Source organism: Salmo salar, chromosome 14, assembly GCF_965601325.2.
Source record: "Salmo salar chromosome 14, fSalSal1, whole genome shotgun sequence".
Classification (NCBI taxonomy): domain Eukaryota; kingdom Metazoa; phylum Chordata; class Actinopteri; order Salmoniformes; family Salmonidae; genus Salmo; species Salmo salar.
In genome coordinates, this window is record NC_138304.1 from 80,490,746 (window position 1) to 80,513,411 (window position 22,666).

The 22,666-nt window shown below is 43.5% G+C and overlaps 1 protein-coding gene across 2 annotated transcripts in view; it reads left to right on the forward strand.

The window, feature by feature from the left end:
* LOC106570259 (cAMP-dependent protein kinase inhibitor alpha) overlaps positions 1-6,135 on the forward strand; it is a 32,043-nt gene extending 25,908 nt beyond the window's left edge. For both annotated transcript variants that reach the window (XM_082961204.1, XM_014142374.3), the window contains 2 exons: positions 5,314-5,489; positions 5,698-6,135. In XM_082961204.1, coding sequence (XP_082817330.1) covers positions 5,345-5,489; positions 5,698-5,780 — 228 coding nt within the window. In that variant the 5' untranslated portion in view covers positions 5,314-5,344 and the 3' untranslated portion in view covers positions 5,781-6,135. The remainder of the gene's footprint in view (positions 1-5,313; positions 5,490-5,697) is intronic.
* The last annotated feature ends 16,531 nt before the right edge of the window (positions 6,136-22,666 follow it).

Here is a 22,666-nt window from a genome sequence, read left to right on the forward strand (position 1 = left end):
TCAGAATTGAATTCTTGACTTTTTTCAAATTTAATTTTGAAGTAGTTAACAGGATACTGAATTGCAATTTAAAGGAAATTCAATTGAATTCAGTGAAATTAAATTAAAATGCCTCTGATTTCTTTATTAGGTGTTGTCTAAACAAACAGTTTATTAGGTACACCCATCTAGTACCAGGTCTGACCCCCCCCTTGCCTCCAGAACAGCTTGAATTCTACGGAGCATGGAAAGGTTGCTCAATTGTTATCAAGGGACCTAACGTGTGTCAGGAAAACATTCCCCACACCATTACACCACCGCCACCAGCCTGTACCGTTGACACCAGGTAGGATGGGGCCATGGACTCATGCTGCTTACGCCAGATCCTGACTCTGCCATCAGCATGACGCAACAGGAACCGGGATTCATCGGACCAGGATGTTTTTCCACTCCCCAATTGTCCAGTGTTGGTGATGGCGTGCCCACTGGAGCCGCTTCTTCTTGTTTTTAGCTGAATGGAACCCGGTGTGGTCGTCTGCTGCAATAGCCTATCCGTGTCAAGGACCGATGAGTTGCGTGTTCCGAGAGGCCGTTCTGCACACCACTGTTGTACTGCGTCGTTGTTTACCTGTTAGCTTGCATGATTTTTGCCATTCTCCTTCGACCTCCCATCAACGAGCTGTTTTCGCCCACAGGACTGAGGCTGACGGGGGTCGCCCCCGTAACCCCTAGTCATGCATAAAAAGCCCAGGAGGCCAGATGTTTCTGGCATACTGGAACCGGTGCGCCTGCCACAGATGATCATACCATGCTCAAATTCGCTTGGGTCACTTGTATTCCCATTCTAACGTTCAATTGAACAGCAACTGAATGCCTGCTTTATATAGCAAGCCAAGGCCACGTGACTCACGTGCCTTTAGGAGCTAACCATTTTTGTGAATGGGTTGTGTACCTAATAAACTGGCTAATAAAAAGTTTACATCTTGAACATAAATTAAAAAAATAGAACAAACTCTTATTTTCAATCACAGTCTAGGAACAGTGGGTTAACTGCCTTGTTCAGGGGCAGAATGACAGATTTTTTTACTTGCAGCTCAGGGATTCGATCTTGCAACCTTTCGGTTACTAGTCCAACGCTCTAACCACTAGGCTACCCGTGTATACAGTGAGGGGAAAAAAGTATTTGATCCCCTGCTGATTTTGTACGTTTTCCCACTGACAAAGAAATTATCAGTCTATAATTTTAATGGTAGGTTTATTTGAACAGTGAGAGACAGAATAACAACAAAAAAATCCAGAAAAACGCATGTCAAAAATGTTATAAATCGATTTGCATTTTAATGAGGGAAATAAGTACACTGCTCAAAAAAATAAAGGGAACACTTAAACAACACAATGTAACTCCAAGTCAATCACACTTCTGTGAAATTAAACTGTCCACTAAGGAAGCAACACTGATTGACAATACATTTCACATGCTGTTGTGCAAATGGAATAGACAACAGGTGGAAATTATAGGCAATTAGACACCCCCAATAAAGGAGTGGTTCTGCAGGTGGGGACCACAGACCACTTCTCAGTTCCTATGCTTCCTGGCTGATGTTTTGGTCACTTTTGAATGCTGGCGGTGCTTTCACTCTAGTGGTAGCATGAGACGGAGTCTACAACCCACACAAGTGGCTCAGGTAGTGCAGCTCATCCAGGATGGCACATCAATGCGAGCTGTGGCAAGAAGGTTTGCTGTGTCCGTCAGCATAGTGTCCAGAGCATGGAGGCGCTACCAGGAGACAAGCCAGTACATCAGGAGACGTGGAGGAGGCCGTAGGAGGGCAACAACCCAGCAGCAGGACCACTACCTCCGCCTTTGTGCAAGGAGGAGCAAGAGGAGCACTGCCAGAGCCCTGCAAAATGACCTCCAGCAGGCCACAAATGTGCATGTGTCTGCTCAAACGGCCAGAAACAGACTCCATGAGGGTGGTATGAGGGCCTGACGTCCACAGGTGGGGGTTGTGCTTACAGCCCAACACCATGCAGGACGTTTGGCATTTGCCAGAGAACACCAAGATTGGCAAATTCGCCACTGGCGCCCTGTGCTCTTCACAGATGAAAGCAGGTTCACACTGAGCACGGAGTCTGGAGACGCCGTGGAGAACGTTCTGCTGCCTGCAACATCCTCCAGCATGACCGGTTTGGCGGTGGGTCAGTCATGGTGTGGGGTGGCATTTCGTTGGGGGGCCGCACAGCCCTCCATGTGCTCGCCAGAGGTAGCCTGACTGCCATTAGGTACCGAGATGAGATCCTCAGACCCCTTGTGAGACCATATGCTGGTGCGGTTGGCCCTGGGTTCCTCGTAATGCAAGACAATGCTAGACCTCATGTGGCTGGAGTGTGTCAGCAGTTCCTGCAAGAGGAAGGCATTGATGCTATGGACTGGCCCGCCCGTTCCCCAGACCCGAATCCAATTGAGCACATCTGGGACATCATGTCTCGCTCCATCCACCAACGCCACGTTGCACCACAGACTGTCCAGGAGTTGGCGGATGCTTTAGTCCAGGTCTGGGAGGAGATCCCTCAGGAGACCATCCGCCACCTCATCAGGAGCATGCCCAGCCATTGTAGGGAGGTCATACGGGCACGTGGAGGCCACACACACTACTGAGCCTCATTTTGACTTGTTTTAAGGACATTACATCAAAGTTGGATCAGCCTGAAGTGTGGTTTTCCACTTTAATTTTGAGTGTGACTCCAAATCCAGACCTCCATGGGTTGATAAATTGGATTTCCATTGATTATTTTTGCGTGATTTTGTTGTCAGCACATTCAACTATGTAAAGAAAAAAGTATTTAATAAGATTATTTATTTCATTCAGATCTAGGATGTGTTGTTTAAGTGTTCCCTTTATTTTTTTGAGCAGTATATTTGACCCCCTCTCAATCAGAAAGATTTCTGGCTCCCAGGTGTCTTTTATACAGGTAACGAGCTGAGATGCTCCTAATCTCAGTTTGTTACCTGTATAAAAGACACCCGTCCACAGAAGCAATCAATCAATCAGATTCCAAACTCTCCACCATGGCCAAGACCAAAGAGCTCTCCAAGGATGTCAGGGACAAGATTGGAGACCTACACAAGGCTGGAATGGGCTACAAGACCATCGCCAAGCAGCTTGGTGAGAAGGTGACAACAGTTGGTGTGATTATTCGCAAATGGAAGAAACACAAAAGAACTGTCAATCTCCCTCGGCCTGGGGCTCCATGCAAGATCTCACCTCGTGGAGTTGCAATGATCATGAGAACGGTGAGGAATCAGCCCAGAACTACACAGGGGATCTTGTCAATGATCTCAAGGCAGCTGGGACCATAGTCACCAAGAAAACAATTGGTAACATACTACGCCGTGAAGGACTGAAATCCTGCAGCGCCCGCAAGGTCCCCCTGCTCAAGAAAGCACATATACATGCCCGTCTGAAGTTTGCCAATGAACATCTGAATGATTCAGAGGACAACTGGGTGAAAGTGTTGTGGTCAGATGAGACCAAGATGGAGCTCTTTGGCATCAACTCAACTCGCCGTGTTTGGAGGAGGAATGCTGCCTATGACCCCAAGAACATCATCCCCACCGTCAAACATGGAGGTGGAAACATTATGCTTTGGGGGTGTTTTTCTGCTAAGGGGACAGGACAACTTCACCGCATCAAAGGGACGATGGACGGAGCCATGTACCGTCAAATCTTGGGTGAAAACCTCCTTCCCTCAGCCAGGGTATTGAAAATGGGTCGTGGATGGGTATTCCAGCATGACAATGACCCAAAACACATGACCAAGGCAACAAAGGAGTTGCTCAAGAAGAAGCACATTAAAGTCCTGGAGTGTCCTAGGCAGTCTCCAGACCTTAATCCCATAGAAAATCTGTGGAGGGAGCTGAAGGTTCGAGTTGCCAAACGTCAGCCTCGAAACCTTAATGACTTGGAGAAGATCTGCAAAGAGGAGTGGGACAAAATCCCTCCTGAGATGTCTGCAAACCTGGTGGCCAACTACAAGAAACATCTGACCTATGTGATTGCCAACAAGGGTTTTGCCACCAAGTACTAAGTCATGTTTTGCAGAGGTGTCAAATATTTATTTCCCTCATTAAAATGCAAATCAATTTATAACATTTTTGACATGCGTTTTTCGGGATTATTTTGTTGTTATTCTGTCTCTCTCACTGTTCAAATAAACCTACCATTAAAATTATAGACTGATCATTTCTTTGTCAGTGGGCAAACGTACAAAATCAGCAGGGGATCAAATACTTTTTTCCCTCACTGTATATTGTATATACATGCATAAACAATAGATTTTCAGGACAAACTCTTAAAATGAATGATCAAGGAAAACAAAACCTGTATGTGAATATTCAAAGTTATTATATTTCATTAATTACTTAGATTTTGTTCAATGGGGGAATACTACATTTCCCAGAATGCAGTAGTTTTTCTCAAGTTGACCCTGAGGCCTTCAGAAATAAGTTAAACAAAAGAAATGGTTGAAAATATAATGGTATATTCTAAGCACTAAAGTTAAGAGTATATTAACGTTATTTCCAGAGAAAGGGGATATATTCTTTGGTATCTGGAAGTGTGACCTGTCAGATTCAATGAAACTTATGTTCTATGACTGAGTGTAACTTTATTTGAATTGCACTGAATTAAATTCTTCCTGATACTTGAATTCAAATTCTACGTCCTATGGTGTGGCCAATTAGAATTTCGACTCATGGGTTGAGTGGAAGTCAATTCTGAATTGAGTCCAACCCTGGTGTTTAGCTGTGTGCACCCCCGCAATAGCGTGAGACCGAGGATGTAATTCTGCCTGTCGCTTATGTAGCTTAGAGAATGCAAAACAGACTCCCCAACTACAGCGGTCACCATGAGAGCAGGCAAGCAGGCAGGCAGCCAGCCAGCCAGTATGTACAAAGAGGAGAAAGCTATTGTTTCCAGCCATGTCCCAGATGAAACTGACAAACGGATGATGTCCATCTGAGCTGCATGATGTCTGATGAAAACAGCCCTGTGCTAGCTGAGGTGGAACATTAGAAGATAAATGTCCTATGAGATGTGTTACCTGTTTTTTTGGGAGGGACAAAAATTGAAATGCTTGAGCGGTGCAAAAAAACAAGTGAGTAATCTGAGGTCTTCACAATATTACAAGGACTCCCTCCAGTGGACAAAAACGGCACTAGAAAATAGTTCATCCTGAAGAGTAGATATTTTTGGTGTGACTATATTATTTCTTTACCCTCTTTCTCTCTCTCTCTCCCTCTCCCTTCCTTCCCCCCCATTCCCCCTCTCCCAGGCAGCAGTAGCAGGGTTCTGATCCTGAGGAGATGACGGAGGTGGTAGAGCCCAAGCTGGACTTTGCATCCTCGGGTCGCTCGGGGAGAAGGAATGCCCTACCTGACATCCTGGGTTCACCGGCTGGGGTCAACCCCACTGACCTGCAACTCAAATTGTCCGAGCTCCACCTCACAGGTGGGTTAGCTTAACCTGTTTTTTGTGTTCTGTGTCTCTCTCGGTCTCGGTGTCTAATTTAGTAGATGTAGGCCTAAAACAAAATGATTTGCCCAGGGTTCCAGGTTTTGTTCACAAAATAGGATTTTAAACCCATGGGTCTTTCCTGGTGAAATTAGGTGAAAAATGCTAACTAACTGCAGTCCTGTGGGTTTGTCTCTCTGTCTAGATGGTCTGGGAGAAGCCCAGTCTCCCACGGCAGAGGAGGCCCCACCCCCTACAGAGAGCTCTGAGAGGAATGAGGGATCATAAGGCTGTTTACCTCCTGTGAAGCCGATGAGAACTGGAGAAGAGGGATGGATGGGTGGACCGATGAAGGAGAGTGATGGGCCTGTTTTGAACAGCAGCTGAGCTGCAGAGAGAAGGATGTTGATAGGATGGACAGGGAATGGTCTCTATCACCCAATCTGAAAAGACTCTTAAGAAAAGTGTTGGTGTGTGTGGGTGGAAAGATCACCTCTACTCCAACACACTGCCATGAGAAACAAAGGATGTATGCTGATTATATACTGTTGTACGCTACACATTTTTATGATTCAATCAAGACTCAAAACATTCAGCAACGGAGAAGTCGCAAGTGAAAAAATAAAAAATGTACAATATCCTACTGGTGTCTATTAGTTGGCCACTGATTCAACACAGCCAATCATGTGGGACGATGGGCGGATCCTAGTGGCCAATAGTGGTTCAGAGCTTTCTGATTGGTCTGGAAGGGAAAGTAATAATGTATTATAATGTACTGGATGTGTATGAAGAACGAGGTGAGTGAGTTAACTGTATAACAAGAGGCAGCTGGCTTCCTCTTTCGGTGTCTCACACAGACATTGATGTAATCATGAATTCACATCTGACACTTTAATACAGAGGGCAGTGTGGTATGTACCGCATATATGGGTTTTTAAATGTTGTTCGAATGGTTTTAATGACAACCAATGGGGCTGTAAAGCTAATGGATCGAGATGATTACTGTGATTGCGACCAGAAGTGTTGATGTGTTTATTTGCAAAGGTTAGCTAGATGCTAAAGCTAACATTATGAGTAGCCTGACAATCCAATCCCTATCTTTTAAAACATTCCTGAAATGAACCTAAAATGGTTTCTCACTGCCAACCATGTACTGTTAAAGCACTCCGACACTGTTGGCGCATTTCCATACAGGATTTACCTCAGTGTAGGCTCAGACTTTTCTGTTTCCATCTACGCGGGAACCCGTGTCTCACTGGGCCTTGGTTCTGGCGGACCAGGTCTCACTTGTGGCCAAAGCCAGGCCACTGGAACTTCAGCTGGAAATTACATAACAAACTGTGAACTTTAACACCTTCTCACAAAGTAACTGTTTTGATTATGCAGAGGCTGTTGATTCTGCTCTTCACTGTCAGCCCTAGCTATGGAAACAATTTCCCCTACTATAACATAAGGGTGTGTACACTAGTGTAACGCTGGTGTAACAGTTGAAAAGCAGCATGTGAAAACTGCTGTTGTGTTCCTCTATCAGCTCAAGGCTGTCTTTCATTAAAATGATTTATATTTTTCCAGACTTCTCAGAAAATGTGCCTGGTAGCAGTTTACACAAGAAACCTGCTTTGTTGTGTTCTATGGGTGCGTTCGTAAATTCGCTCTGGTTATCTACTCCGATTTCAGAGCACTTTCGTCTGAGGGTGCCAGAGCGCAGAATAAGTGATTAATTTACGAATGCTCAACACCCGTTGAATATGGCCGGTGTCAGTAGACGTCGGCAAAAAAGCGTAGTTAAATTGTTGCCAGCAGCATAGTTACAGTCACCAACACTCTGGATGACATGAAAACAGCCTAACCAGCTCTGACCATTTTACTCACCCTAGCAGAGTGAGGTGTTCTCTCATTTTAGTCTGGAAGTAGTCAACGTTAGCCAGTTAGCTTGGGTGCTTGACTGCCGTTGTAAGGTCAGAATGCTCGGATCAACCCTCCTCCTCTGAATTTAGGAACGGACAATCTGACAACACTCTGAATTTAGGAACGCCCGAGCACACTCTAGATTGAATTTACCAACACCCCCTATATCGCTGAAGTACTTTTAAACAGTATTTGGGCTATTAACACGTAGAAGACATGTCTACCAGGTCTTTGATGATAAACTGTATAGAGAAATGTCACATTTATCACAACAGTACATATGTTACTGATGTACCGGCTCGAAGAGGAACACCACCCACACTCACAGCAAGGCCTTGGAGATGGAACGCTTGTGCACTTGCAGTGTGGTCAGCATATGCCTGTTGTCTGGGCATGGGAGCAAGCACCAAGCAACACCACCAACAAAGTGTTGCATCATGTATGGAGATGGCAGCATGCCTTCTGCCTCCTGCTGCTCCACTCAGACACAGACGGACAGCCCGGGCATTCACACAGGCCCATTTCTTTACCCCCCTCCCCCTCCCCCACTTTTTTTCTTGAAGCCCCTAGTATTATCTAAGTAATGGTAATTCTGCACAAAAACAACAATTTAGACAGGCCCATCTGGCATTTGCCTGAACTGCCCTATGGCCAGTCCGTGCCTGCACCTAGCAGCCTGTCTGAGAGTACTTGTATCTGTTCTATTTCACTCATCAACACATTAATAGAGCTGTGAGAAGGGAGATATGCATGATCACGATAGACTAATGATATGAACACTCAGGACCAGATGCACGGTGAACAGAAGGACAGCCATATACAGTACTTAGTAATTAATGCCAATATATACTGTTTAACATTACAGGATGCCAATTATTACACTGTTGTATATATTGTGATATTACATGAGGAAGAGTATGTTCACTATATATACATGTGTTCATATAGTGAATATACATTCACGATACAATACAAGAGAATGAACATTGTATTATCAATTGTCTTTTTATGAAATGTTTGGGCTGTGTGTATCTTTGTATGGTTTTGTCTGAAATGCAAGCAACTGATGCTCATATTTGTGATGTACTTATTACTGGAGTCATTCATGTAATAACTCAAGGTAAATGCTCATTCTATGGGGAGGAAAAATCAGAGGTGTGTCTCGTAGTGTACTCTGTTCTCAGTTGTGGTATGTGCAGTATATTTTATTTAGCATAATTCCACATGTCGATTCTTTCAGGTGGGTAGGCAACATGATATAATAAATCCACAAAGCTTCACATAGATAATTGGTGTTTGCTGTTTTTCTTCTAAGACAGAGGTGGTTCTACAACTTCCGTATTGGAATACCTCAGTCCTGCTGCGAACACAGGAGTGACATTATGTTTTGCATATTGTAAAGTACACTACATGACCAAAAGTATGTGGACACCTGCTCTTTGAAAAACTCATTTCAAAATCATGGGCATTAATATGGAGTTGGTCCCCTAGTATGATGTAGGGTTAAGATTTCCCTTCACTGGAACTAAGGGGCCTAGCCCAAACCATGAAAAACAGCACCAGACCATTATTCCTCCTCCACCAAACCCAGATTCGTCCGTCGGACTGCCAGATGGTGAAGCGTGATTCATAACTCCAGAGAACGCGTTTCCACTGTTCGCTTCAGTACACGGCGGCTGAGCCGTTGTTGCTCCTAGATTATTCCACTTCACAATAACAGCACTTACAGTTGACCGGGGAAGCTCTAGCAGGACAGAAATTTGATGAACTAACTTTTTGGAAAGGTGGCATCCTATGATGGTGCCACGTTGAAGTCACTGAGCTCTTCAGTAAGACCATTCTACTGCCAATGTTTGTCTATGGAAATTGCATGGCGGTGTGCTCGATTTTATTCAACTGTCAGCAACTGGTGTGGCTGAAATAGCCGAATCCACTCATTTGAAGGGGTGTCCACATACTTGTGTGTATATAGTCTATATTGGATCACTTAGATACCAAGTTGGAGATTGTAATTATTTTTGTAAAACACCCAGTGGACAAAACTGGTTCCAATGACATTACAAGCAGCTTTTCCCACTGCATGGGCATGGACAAGGGCTAAGGCTAACAGGGGAGTAAAGTACTTAAGTAGTAGTAGTTGTTTGGGGTATGTTTACTATTTTATATTTTTGACTACTTTTACTTCACTACATTCCTAAAGGAAATAATGTACTTCTGACTCCAGTTCACACACTTCTCAAGAGAACATCCCTGGTCATCCCTACTGTCTCTGATGTCTGAGTGTTGGAGTATGCCCCGCCTTAAAAAAAAGAACATGATTCCGTCTGGTTTGTTTAATGTGAGGAATGGGAAATGATTTATACATTTACTTTTGACACTTAAGTATATTTGGGCTCCGAGTGGCTCAGCTGTCTAAGGCATTGCATTTCAGTGCTAGAGGTGTCACTACAGACACCCTGGTTCGAATCCATAGGGTGGTGCACAATTGGCCCAGCGCTGTCCGGGTTTGGCCGGTGTAGTCAGTCATTGTAAATAATAATTTGTTCTTAACTGACTTGCCTAGTTAACTAAAAATAAATAAATATTTAAAACCAATTTGACTTTTACTGTAGTATTTTACTGGGTGACTTACTTTTACGCAAGTATTTCAATTGGGTACTTTTTCCACCACTGATGGCTAGAGATTAGGGATGGACTTGTCAGTGATGTTGTGTGTTAGTGTGTAATGTGGTAATGTGGCTCCCAGGGGGAGCCATTTCCATACTAACCACCCAGACTTCAGCATGTCGGCTTGTTGTGACAGTCTCTTTGTTATGTCTGGGGCACAAAGAGACACTGTCTGGAATAAGAGCTGTAACCAGATCGAATAGATAAATGTATCGGTCTTAACTAATTGAATGCCAAAGACCTAGAGAATGTTAGACTACTGCACATTCATTGTTCGCCCCCAATCCAACAAATAGAATGTTCATCACAACCAATGAAAATCATCAGGTGCTGAGTGTTGAGTTGCTGACACACCCTGTGTTGTCCTGATGCTCGCTCTAGTCTAGAAAGTGAATATGTTCTGCTAGGATCTACACCACTATTTTCTGCTTGCCTTTCAGAGTGTCTGCCTGCCTGTAATCGTTCCTTCCTGTCTGTCTGCTTGACTGTTTGTGTCTATCTGCCTGCCTGCCTGTCTGTCCGTCTCGATTGCATCAGCCAACACAGACACAGCAATGAACACACATAGACAACCATACAAAATATAGACAACAATAAAAACATCACCCATCTGTCTTCTATAATAACAGCTAGTGCCAAGCTAGGTCCTACTCCTTCCCTCTCTGCCACACTATCGACTGCCCCAGTGTCTTGTATTGAACTGTAATCCTCCCAAGCCAAAGGGACACATTCATATTTGAGGAGCTGCCTGTGTCTTTCTACAGTAATGAGTGGAGCAGAGCTTTGTCACATTTTTAACTCGGGGGATGTCAATGTTCTGTGTGCTGGCAAGATAAGCAGCCTGAGATGGAGACTGTATCAGTACCAAGTGAGGGAGGGAAGGAGGGAAGGAGGGGGCACGATAGACACATTGTGTAGAGAAGAGATGTAATGATAATGGAAGTGTACTACTGACACTCCTCCAAATAAGAGTTGATCAGATTTGTCGTCCAAGATTCTATGACTGCACTAGGGTTAACAGGAAATGCAATCAATACATGTAGTTAAAACCATAAACCAATACAGACAGATTGAGGAAATGTACTATAATAGATTGGCTGAAATGTACTGTGGTTCTATTATGATCAGATTAATGTCATGTAACTAACAGATTTTAGTCAAACTTTCCAATACTTTTCGACATCAACTCAATGGCTTACCCCTCCCTCCGTCCCATCCCTAATGCTACAGAACTAGGATTGCTGCATCACCCTGCATGACCAGGGCATGTCTGATAAGACTGTATCAGAGGATGATCTAATAACTACACAGACCGAGAGACAGACCGAGAGAGAGAGACAGAAAGACAGACCGACGAACAGAGAGAGAGACCGACTGATAGAGAGAGACAGAGAGAGTTGGGGTTCGGGAGATGGAAACAGCATGAGACAGAGAGAGTTGGGGTTCGAGAGATGGAGACATTGAGGGAGAAACAAAGAAACCGAGCGATCTAGAGCTGTTGCTCAGGCTGGCACTGGTGCCATGGAGATGAGGGTCAGAGAGAGAGTGTGTGTATGCCAGCCTTCTCAGAGCAGAGCAGAGTGGAGCAGCCTTCTTATCACGTGTAGCTCAACGTGCCATCCATACCCAGCACAGCCTCGGCAGGAACAGGGAGGAAAGAGAGAGACGAGACATAGGGAGGATAGAGAATGTGTAAAAGGGAAAGCAGTGGGAGACAAAGAGCAAGAACGACAGAAAGACAGAGAGAGTGAGAGAAAGAGGTTTCTTTGTGGTAACATTTTGTACATTTGATTTCTACTTTTATATCCAGTAAGACTATTCACAGTGGATACTAGAGATGCAGTCCATTGATCATTTCAGGCACCAGAGCAGTAGTGGATGGGATGTCCATATAACCTCCCATAGAGTCCACCTTTTAACTGACAGCCATATCTATTGGCCAGTCTTGTGTTCAGTGCCCTTTTCAAAAACAAATTAGACTGTTGCACACTCCTCAGTGTTTGGGTAAGTGTGACCAAAACATCATTATGAATGATGGCTGATACCTAGGCCCTAATCCTCTCATACAAGTGTCTGGACGATTCCAACTGGGAAGATAACGGGGGTACAAGATAAGTCCAAAACATTTCTCTACCACTAAAAACAAGGTTGTTGTTAGGGATGTGTTTTCTTTTATCCTGTGAAGCAGACTCAGCAGGTGAAGGTATTCTTTTCAAAAAGGCATTTATGAAATATCTGCAGGTTTGATGATTTTGGCTCCCCTCCTCATCTTCCTCCTTCTCCCTGTTCTCCTCCCTTTCCGCCACCACCCCTTCTCCTCCTCTCCACCAGAGCCATGCTTGGCAGTGACTTCATCCTTTGTCCATATACAAAACACAAAGCTGTGAACACGGCCCACATCCACATAGACACACACAACTGAGGCGGCAGACAAATCAAATCAAAGTTTATTTGTTACGTGCGCCGAATACCACAGATGTAGACCTTACAGTGAAATGCTTACTTACAGGCCCTAACCAACAGTGCAATTTAAGTAAATGACATCATCCCTCCTCGCATGGGGCGGAGGCTGGCAGCGTCAGCTTGGCATCGCACTGGGGTGGCATCTCTGTCGGTGTGTGTGTGTGTGTGTGTGTGTGTGTGTGTGTGTGTGTGTGTGTGTGTGTGTGTGTGTGTGTGTGTGTGTGTCGCTCTCATCACATAAGCTGTGTCAGACAGCCTCAGTTTAGCATCGCTCTCATACAGCAATGCAAAATACAGATTATCTTGCCCTATTCACATCCGACATCTCGGATATCCCCAACCTTGGAGAAACGGAAGCCTAAGAAGCATTCAAAGATTGTGGAAGAAAGCCCTCTGGCTCAAGAGACTATTTTCATATGGTATCAAATCATTATCGCTAAAATAACATGCCTTATGCGTAAAATGCCAAAGATCAATGTCTTGCACAAATCTTAGAAAACATTGGAAATTGTCTCCGACATTATTGAGATTAAGGGTCTGTCAATAACAACATTTTGATCCAAGTTACATCAATAAATTAAACTATTATCTTAGATTACAGAGTCCTGATAGCAACTGTCAATACCACTTAGCCTGCTCTAGAGGGGACAACACCTGCTGTCATGGTGATTATTCCCATCCATTGTGACTGTCCTGCTGGTCTACATGGTGACCGATTGTAGCGCTAGAATATTGATTGACTCCATTTACGCTGTGTTCAACAGCAACAGCTGTCCCCCATTGGGAATTGGAATGAATCAAGGTACAATCCCTATGCAAACACAGTTCCTCTCTGCTGCCACCAGACCTTCATTCACTCATGTGAATGAGAAGGGGAGGGGGAGAAGGGGAGTTCCTGACTGTTTTTCAGGTTGAGGAGAGACTAAGGGGCTGCTAGGCCCAATAAAAACCATGAGTAACCATATGGGACAGGTTGGGTACAAAATGTGTGCCCAAAGCTGTGCAATCACTTTGTTTGTCTCTCCCTTTGGGTTGTAACAGTTCAGAGACATTCCTTTGGGAGAATGTACCTCTTATTAAATACACCTGCTATTCCGGGCCGCTAAAGAGATCTGTCATGTTGTGATGGAGCTGAATTTAGTGCCACCCAAAAGCCCTGGTGATGTGGTCAGATTATACTTTGAAATGGTAGACTAGAGTACCCCATGCCAGGAGTTAACATGACATCTGGACCTCACCACACCAGAAGTTCTAAATGGCAGCTGTATCTCTTACTGTAATATTAAAGTCTGTTGGTATAATAATGTCAGAATCAGAGTAATACATCCAGATTGGATTACAATTTGAACCACTCAGTGTAGGTAGCAAAACAAAAGGATATTTCTTTGTATTTTTAATCTCTACAACCCTGTGTAAAACTGATTAAACTGATACCACCAAACTCTGGCTGCATTGATTCTGGCTCAAAAGGGCTTAGAGTAATATCCAAAGATAAGTGATATCATAGGATAAGAGTGATATCACTCCTAAATTGCTCTCTGCCATATGTCTCCATTCACCCCTAAAGACTTTAGTGGTTGTTAAGTTGTAGCATTACAGCCATCTGTACTTTATATCACCCCTGTACTCTCTTCTGTCAATACCCTTGTGGTTACCACCTCCTCATTTGCTCCTCCCTTTTCATCTTCCTTCTCCTCTCTTCCCTGTCTACCTCCTCCTTCCTCCTAATATCTTTACCTCCCTTTGCTTTCCTCTTCCCTCCACGTCCCCCCATTCTGCCCTGACATCATTGTCCCAGAGGAATGCTGTGATGGTAACGAGCCCTGATTCAGCAACGTGACTCCAACCCCACCCCTCCTGCACTATCATTTAGTCAGCCTCTCTCTCCCTCAAGGTCTCTGTCTTTATCTCCCTCTCTTTATCTCCCCCTCTCTCTGTACCCCAGCCTACCCATCCATTGAGCCAGCCAGCCTCTCTCTCTCGCTCTCTCTCCATAGGCCCTCACCCCCCCTCCCTCTACCTCTCTTTCACTCTCTCTCTCTCCCTCCCCCCTCCCCTCCATCTCTCCGTGCTGTGAGCTCCCCTGCCTCCAGCAGGCTCCAGGGCTCAGACAACTCCTAACATGAAGCAATAACCATTTCCCAAGTGGGTCAGGCTCTCACTTCACTGCTGTATGTTTGGTACCAATACTGCAGGGTTCTTCCCTGTTTCTGGGGCATAGAGGAAGCCAGCCAGGGAAGCACTAAAATGAATATGTATCCACGTTATGTGTATCAGTATCACTTTAGGTCAAGGATGTAATTTGAGCACTTTCTACAGAGTTGGTGTTTTTTTATGGTTTTGACTATATAAGGTAAACAGACATTTCTCAAGTTGCATTTTCTACGTTATTGCAAAAGGCCAAACATCATCAAAGAGCAAGACGCACAACATAGCTGAATATCCTGATACGTCTACAATAACAGAGATGTAGGTCAGACTGTAATATGGTTATACTGTGTTTTTAAAACAAGTAGGCCTTATGCATAACTAGAAATGCTGATGGAGAACAATTTCAGTGTTAAGGTCCAATGCAATTATCATTAATGCTTTGCTTAGTGAATTATTCATGAACTCATTTAAGCTATCAACCTCTGATCAATAGATGTGTTTGCTTGTTTACTTCTTCTTCAAGGTCTAATCTCCTAGAAGGAGGACGTGGACATCATGCAGCAACACAGTGTGGTCTAGAAATAGCCCTGTCAATGGAAAAACACTGCAGTGTGTTATCACCATCCCACTCCACACAGAGACAATCAGCTATGCCATGCCTTGAGAGAGGGAGAGAGAGACTGGGAGAGAGAGGGGGGGAGAGAGACAGAGAGAGACTGGGAGAGAGAGACAGAGAGAGAGACTGGGAGAGAGACTGTGAGAGAGAGAGAGTCCGTCCCATCTGTTGCTCCTCATTAGGCAACAGGCCCAAGACGTGACCATTATCTGTGAGCTGCAGCGACGGGGGCTCGAGGACATGGCGTATATGTGTTGTGTGTATGTGTCAGATCAGGGAGAGTAATATAGAGCAGATCAGCTAATGGGACAGAGACACCAGGATGATGCCCCTGTCTGACGCCTGCCCTGAGTCATCAAGAGGTCATATCACTAATCTGGGGCTGTGATAGGGCAGCTTTGGCCTCATCCTCAACAACCTGAGGGCATAGGGGGACCTCAGTCACTCCTCCAAATAATGCCACTGTCACGTCCTGACCAGTATAAGGGGTTATTGGCTATTGTAGTTTGGTCAGGACGTGGCAGGGGGTATTTGTTTTATGTGGTTCGGGGTTTATGGGATATGTATTTATGTAAGAGGGGTGTTTGATTTATGTGTTCTGGGGTTTTTGGGTAATGTTCTTGTTTTGTATTTCTATGGTTTTCTATGTTGTGTATTTCTTTGTGTTGGCCTGGTATGGCTCTCAATCAGGAACAGCTGTACATCGTTGTTGCTGATTGAGAGTCATATTTAGGTAGCCCTGTTTCACCTGTCCCTTTGTGGGAAGTTGTTTTTGCATTGCTGTGCGTAGCATGCATTACTGTGCGTTTTCTTGTTGTGTGTTTTCAGTGTTCTAATTAAAAAAGTAAAAATGAGCACTCAACCCGCTGCGCCTTGGTCCAGTTTATACGACGACCGTTACAGCCACTATATTTAGTGTTCAAGTATTGACATTGAGGTGTTTGAGCATGACATGAGGTCATAGTATTTACTACAAGGGTAAAGGGTATACAAAAAAGGCCTGAAATGATTGAGCACATTCATTTTTTGTCAACAGGTATTCTAGGTATAAGTCTTTAAACATGCAACCTACATTCTACCATAAAATGCATTAGCTTATCCAGATTTCCTTAGTGTTTTATCCAAATACTTTTAGTAAAGGTGTGATGACCTAATTATTATGGCCTTCCTTGTGGCTCAGTTGGTAGAGCATGGTGTGTGCAACGCCTGGGTTGTGGGTTCGATTCCCACAGGGGGCAAGAAATGTATGCATTCTACACTACTGTAAGTCGCTCTGGATAAGAGCATCTGCTAAATGACAAAAAAATGTAAAAAAATATTCTAAATTGTATCAAAAATCAAAATAAATCTCACCCAGATTTCATTGTAAACCATTTTGGGCTGTTCAGTGGAATATTAGAATCACATAAATAAAAAAGCAAAATTGTAGCCATTGCTATTACATTTGCATATTCAGTCTAATTTAAGACCAAGCAGTTTGTCCTCCTCTACTTTGGTCCATATGGACAGCACGGGATGTATTTCTGTGTGTTTACATGTGCCGTGCAGTGCAGTGCAGTGCATTGTGGACACACTGACATAAACACTGAAATACACTCACACATGGGTGCCTGGAGAGTGAATGGTATAGCTAGGGAGGTGGGGGCTGGGAAGCAGCTCACAGGCTCCCAAGTAGAGAAAGGAGAAGCTGAGAAGGATATTATGTAACACTCGTTATATAAGTTATAGTTGTATCTAAACACCATATAGATGTTTCCGTGCCTCTTATATACAATATTTGCAAAAATGATATTGTTATGCTGGGTAAATCCATACAGCATAGCTGCAGTCGCAGAAATCCAAGATGCTGTAACTGAGTTCATAGATGCTTCAAGCTACCTGCACATGTAATAGCCACCTCTCTTTCTCTGAGGACTTAGCCAAACATCACATCAGCCTTGTCCTTAAACAGACCATTACAACATGAGGCCATGTTTGACCAGACTGGGAACTGGGACTACTTCATCCCCACTTCTTAGAAGCAGTGGGTCATCTCCAGCCACAGCACATAGAGCCAGGCCTGAGTGCTCCTGAAATTTGATTTTTTTTCCCCCTTGTCTCGCAGGGTTATGCTTCCTGATCAGCTGCTGCTGCTGCTGTGTGTGTGTGTGTGTGTGCGTGTGTGTGCGTGTGTGTGTGTGTGTGTGTGTGTGTGTGTGTGTGTGTGTGTGTGTGTGTGTGTGTGTGTGTGTGTGTGTGTGTGTGTGTGTGTGTTATTGTCTGTGTAGTGATACTAGAAAATACTGCTTCACAGTGGTAGCCTTCCAGGAGAACCACAGACCACTAACCACCCACTGTGTTCTCCCTCATGCTACCAGTTGGCTTTTGTTTATCATTGTACACTTAGAAAAAAGGGTTCCAAAATGGTTATTTGGTCATCCCCAGAGGAGAACGCTTTTTGGTTCCAGGTAGAACCATTTTGGGTTCCATGTACGGTCGTGGCCAAAAGTTTTGAGAATGACACAAATATCAATTTCCACAAAGTTTGCTGCTTCAGTGTCTTTAGATTTTTTTGTCAGATGTTACTATGGAATACTGAAGTATAATTACAAGCATTTCATAAGTGTCAAAGGCTTTTATTGACAATTACATGAAGTTGATGCAAAGAGTCAATATTTGCGGTGTTGACCCTTCTTTTTCAAGACCTCTGCAATCCCCCCTGGCATGCTGTCAATTACCTTCTGGGCCACATCCTGACTGATCGCAACCCATTCTTGCATAATCAATGCTTGGAGTTTGTCAGAATATGTGGGTTTTTGTTTTTCCACCTGCCTCTTGAGGATTGACCACAAGTTCTCAATGGAATTAAGGTCTGGGGAGTTTCCTCGCCATGGACCCAAAATATTGATGTTTTGTTCCCCGAGCCACTTAGTTATCACTTTTGCCTTATGGCAAGGTGCTCCATCATGCTGGAAAAGGCATTGTTCGTCACCAAACTGTTCCTGGATGGTTTGGAGAAGATGCTCTCGGAGGATATGTTGGTACCATTCTTTATTCATGGCTGTGTTCTCAGGCAAAATTGTGAGTGAGCCCACTCCCTTGGCTGAGAAGCAAACCCACACATGAATGGTCTCAGGATGCTTTACTGTTGGCATGACACAGGACTGATGGTAGCGCTCACCTTGTCTTCTCTGGACAAGCTTTTTTCCAGGATGCCCCAAACAATCGGAAAGGGGATTCATCAGAGAAAATGACTTTACCCCAGTCCTCAGCAGTCCAATCCCTGTACCTATTGTAGAATATCAGTCTGTCCCTGATGTTTTTCCTGGAGAGAAGTGGCTTCTTTGCTGCCCTTCTTGACACCAGGCCATCCTCCAAAAGTCTTCGCCTCACTGTGCGTGCAGATGCACGCACCACCTCACACCTGCAGATGCACGCACCGCCTCACACCTGCCTGCTGCCATTCCTGAGCAAGCTCTGTACTGGTGGTGCCCTGATCCCACAGCTGAATCAACTTTATGAGATGGTCCTGGTGCTTGCTGGACTTTCTTGGGCGCTCTGAAGCATTCTTCACAACAATTGAACTGCTCTCCTTGAAGTTCTTGATGATCCGATAAATGGTTGATTTAGGTGCAATCTTACTGGCAGCAATATCCTTGCATGTGAATACCTTGTTTTGCAAAGCAATGATGACGGCACGTGTTTCCTTGCAGGTAACCATGGTTGACAGAGGAAGAACAATGATTCCAAACACCACTCTCCTTTTGAAGCTTCCAGTCTGTTATTCGAACTCAATCATCATGACAGAGTGATCTCCAGCCTTGTCCTCGTCAACACTCACACCTGTGTTAATGAGAGAATCACTGACATGATGTCAGCTGGTCCTTTTGTGGCAGGGCTGAAATGCAGTGGAAATGTTTTTGGGGGATTCAGTTCATTTGCATGTCAAAGTGGGAATTTGCAATTAATTGCAATTCATCTGATCACTCTTCATAACATTCTGGAGTATATGCAAATTGCCATCATACAAACTGAGGCAGCAGGCTTTGTGAAAATTGATATTTGTGTCATTTTCAAAACTTTTGGCCATGACTGTAGAACCCTTTGTGCAAAGGGTTATATCTGGAACCAAAATAGTTATACCTGGAACTAAAAAGCTTTCCAGGGAACAGCTGAATAACTCTTTTAGGCTCTAGATAGCACCTTTGTTTCTAAGAGTGTAGGCTAGAGAGCCACCATGCATTTAACCCCTAGTGTGTGTTTGTGTGCATGTGTGCGTGTGGTCTAACTTTACTAAAAAAAAAAGTCCCCATAAGGATAAAACAATGAACATTTGACAAGTGGGGACATTTCGCCGGTCCCCAAAAGGAAAGATGATATTTTAGGCTTAGGGGTTAGGTTTATGATTAAAATTAGGGTTAGGAGTTAGGTTTAGTTTTAGGGTCTGGGGTTAAGGGTTAGATTTAGAGTTAGGGGTTAAAGAAAATAGAATTTTGAATGGGAATACATGTTTTGGTTCCCACTTGGATAGTAAAACAAATGTGTGTGTGTGTACCAGTTAGCCTCTGTTTCATCTCTAGGCTACAGATCCACCATGCAGTTTTCCCTTCGCACCTCACAACCTGAAGTCAGATAACCTCCATTTAATTGTGTAAATGGGATTTAAATTACCAGAACTCACACCGTACAAGAGACTAGAGGAATCCTTATGCTGCCGAACAGCAACAAAGACCTGTTGTACAGAATTTGTTTTGTGAATGAACGACTACATAGTGGACCTAACCTAGTTAAAGAATTCCCATGGTTCGCATACTTTTTTAATGGGATGTGTAAAAGGAAATGAAACATGGATTAATCTGATAGTTTTGGAAGACCCACAAGGATATTTTTGGTGGACCCAAATGTACATTTTTGTTGTTTTAGTTTGTAGATGAGCAACAACTATAAACTGCTTTAATCTGGTGTAAACACTTGAACCCTCAAATAAACACAAGGCTTTATAAAGAGAGAGACAGACAGCCTCATCTAGTCCCCAAATCCCCTGCCACACACATGTCACATCTGCACATATTGGTCACTGATGTCACTGTCTGTCTTTTTCCTGTGGTGGAATAGAGGACCAGACCAATCAGTGGGGGAGACCAGAGATGGCAGGTTGGGAGGGAGACACTGACAGGCTGGCAGGCACCATCTGCTCATTCTGCTCTCCAGGGCACAGATGAGGCACCCCTCCTAAACCATTTGTACAGGAGCAGACAATGCAGCAGATCCTTTTTTTTAAGTATCCTTAATTAAACCAGGGAACTCGGACACATTGTGATTGAAATCTCTCCTTGATTGAGGTGCAAAATAAACAAATATTTTCTCATACTATGCTTGTTTATTTTACAAGTACACATGGCATGTGATTTGTTTTGATGGATGGCAATGCCAGATCAATCAACAGAATGTGCCTGATCATGTAGGTTCTGGCTTTGTCACAGACAGGGGATGGATGTATCCATGGATAGATATACAGTTCAAATGATGAGGCCATACCAGAAAGGTCAAGTTAACTCAGCGATTATAGCAAGACAATTTAAATGGGTAGCATGCTGAACTACAGCAGTTCAATCAATGAACACTGACTTCACTGGCCTGGAAAGAGAGAGCAGGATCCTCTCTGTACAGTCACGCAAACTCTGGAAAGATCTCACACAATGCCATGACAATACAAAAGCTTTGTATTGAAAATGCTTTATGTATGTATATTTTAGTTATTTTTAGTTGATATATGTTTAGTTAGTTTTATCGAGACCGAATTACAATCAGTGCATTCAACTAAGGTATGTACAACTGATATAGAATGCAATTGGTTAAATAGTGAGCTAGAAATGAAGTGACACAAACAGCAAAATTGCAATCTAAATATAAACTCAGGGAAGTGTAAAATATTCAGAGAGCTCGACATCACAGCCTGAACAAAATCAATGCCTCTTCTAAATCTGGGTTATTGTTTTCCTTTGCCATCAGGATAGAGAATCGAGCTAAAAATATAATGAAATGAAATAGTTTGTCGTTTCACATTGATTGAAGTTTAATTCTGCTTCTATCCCAACACTAACATTTACATAACCACCTTTCTTTTTGTGTGTCTAATACAGAGGCCTTGAATGTATTCAATCACAAAACATAAGTTTCATCTTGCCCATGAATCTTATAGCTACTGGTGCATGTAGGAAGAAGATACTGTCCGAAGAAGTATGTGGCTTAGTTGGTAAGAGCATGCATGGTGCTGGCAATGGCAGGTCATGGATTCAATTTAGGCAGGGATCATACTAAAAAGACTACTGACATTATGGGAGACAGAATACATTGTTCTACCACTGACCACCATCATTCATAATTAGTCACCATCATTCAATCCTAATTATGCATTAGCTGGATGATGGTAGATGGGTGTAGACAATGAGAAAGGGGGATGTAACGCCTGTTAACCATCTTGCCTGAAGGGGACCACCATATGGTGACTTGAAAGGATGGCAAACAAGGTGCCAAACAGATATTAGTCTGATATCTTAAAGAAATGTGATTCTTGCTTCTCTTTGAAGCATCATTGTCCAACAGAAGCATTGTGTTAACTAATACGTCAATAGCCTAAGTATTATGCCTTAACCTTATGTATGCTCTCACCCCCTTACCCCAATTTTCTAAGATTTGTCATGGAGTGATAGGGATAATCCCATAAACACAACATGTAAAAAACATGTCTCTCACTGAACCTAATTCCTTTTTTTCAGATAGATTAAGTGGGGGGTAAAGTTCCTTGCTGTTTATCCCTTTAATTATGTGATCAGTGTTAATACTACAGCTGGTTTTAAGCCTTACACAGTGCACACACGCACGCACAGCCACACACTCTCTCTTTCTCTCTCAACACAGCACAGCAGGACTGGGAATGCTGATGGAATACAAAACCATAGTGGGTTACAGCAGTATAAGCCACATCAGCAGAGAACACTGAAAGTAAACGGTGCTGCTGTCGCAAATGAAATCCTTCAACTCCAGTGCCTTCAGAAAGTATTCACACCCCCTGACTTTCTTCACATTTTGATGTGTTACAAAGTGGGATTAAAATGGATTGAATTGTCATCTTTGGTCAACGATCGACACAAAATACTATAATATCAAAGTGAAAGAAAATGTTGAACATTAGTTGAAAAAAAATTGGAAAATAAAACACTATATATATATCTTGATTAGGAAGTATTCAACCTCCTGGGTCAATACATGTTAGAATCAACTTTGGCAGTGATTAGAGCTGCGAGTCTTTCTGGGTAAGTCTCTAAGAGCTTTCAACACCTGGATTGTGCAACATTTGCCCCTAATTTTTTTCTGAATTCTTCAAGCT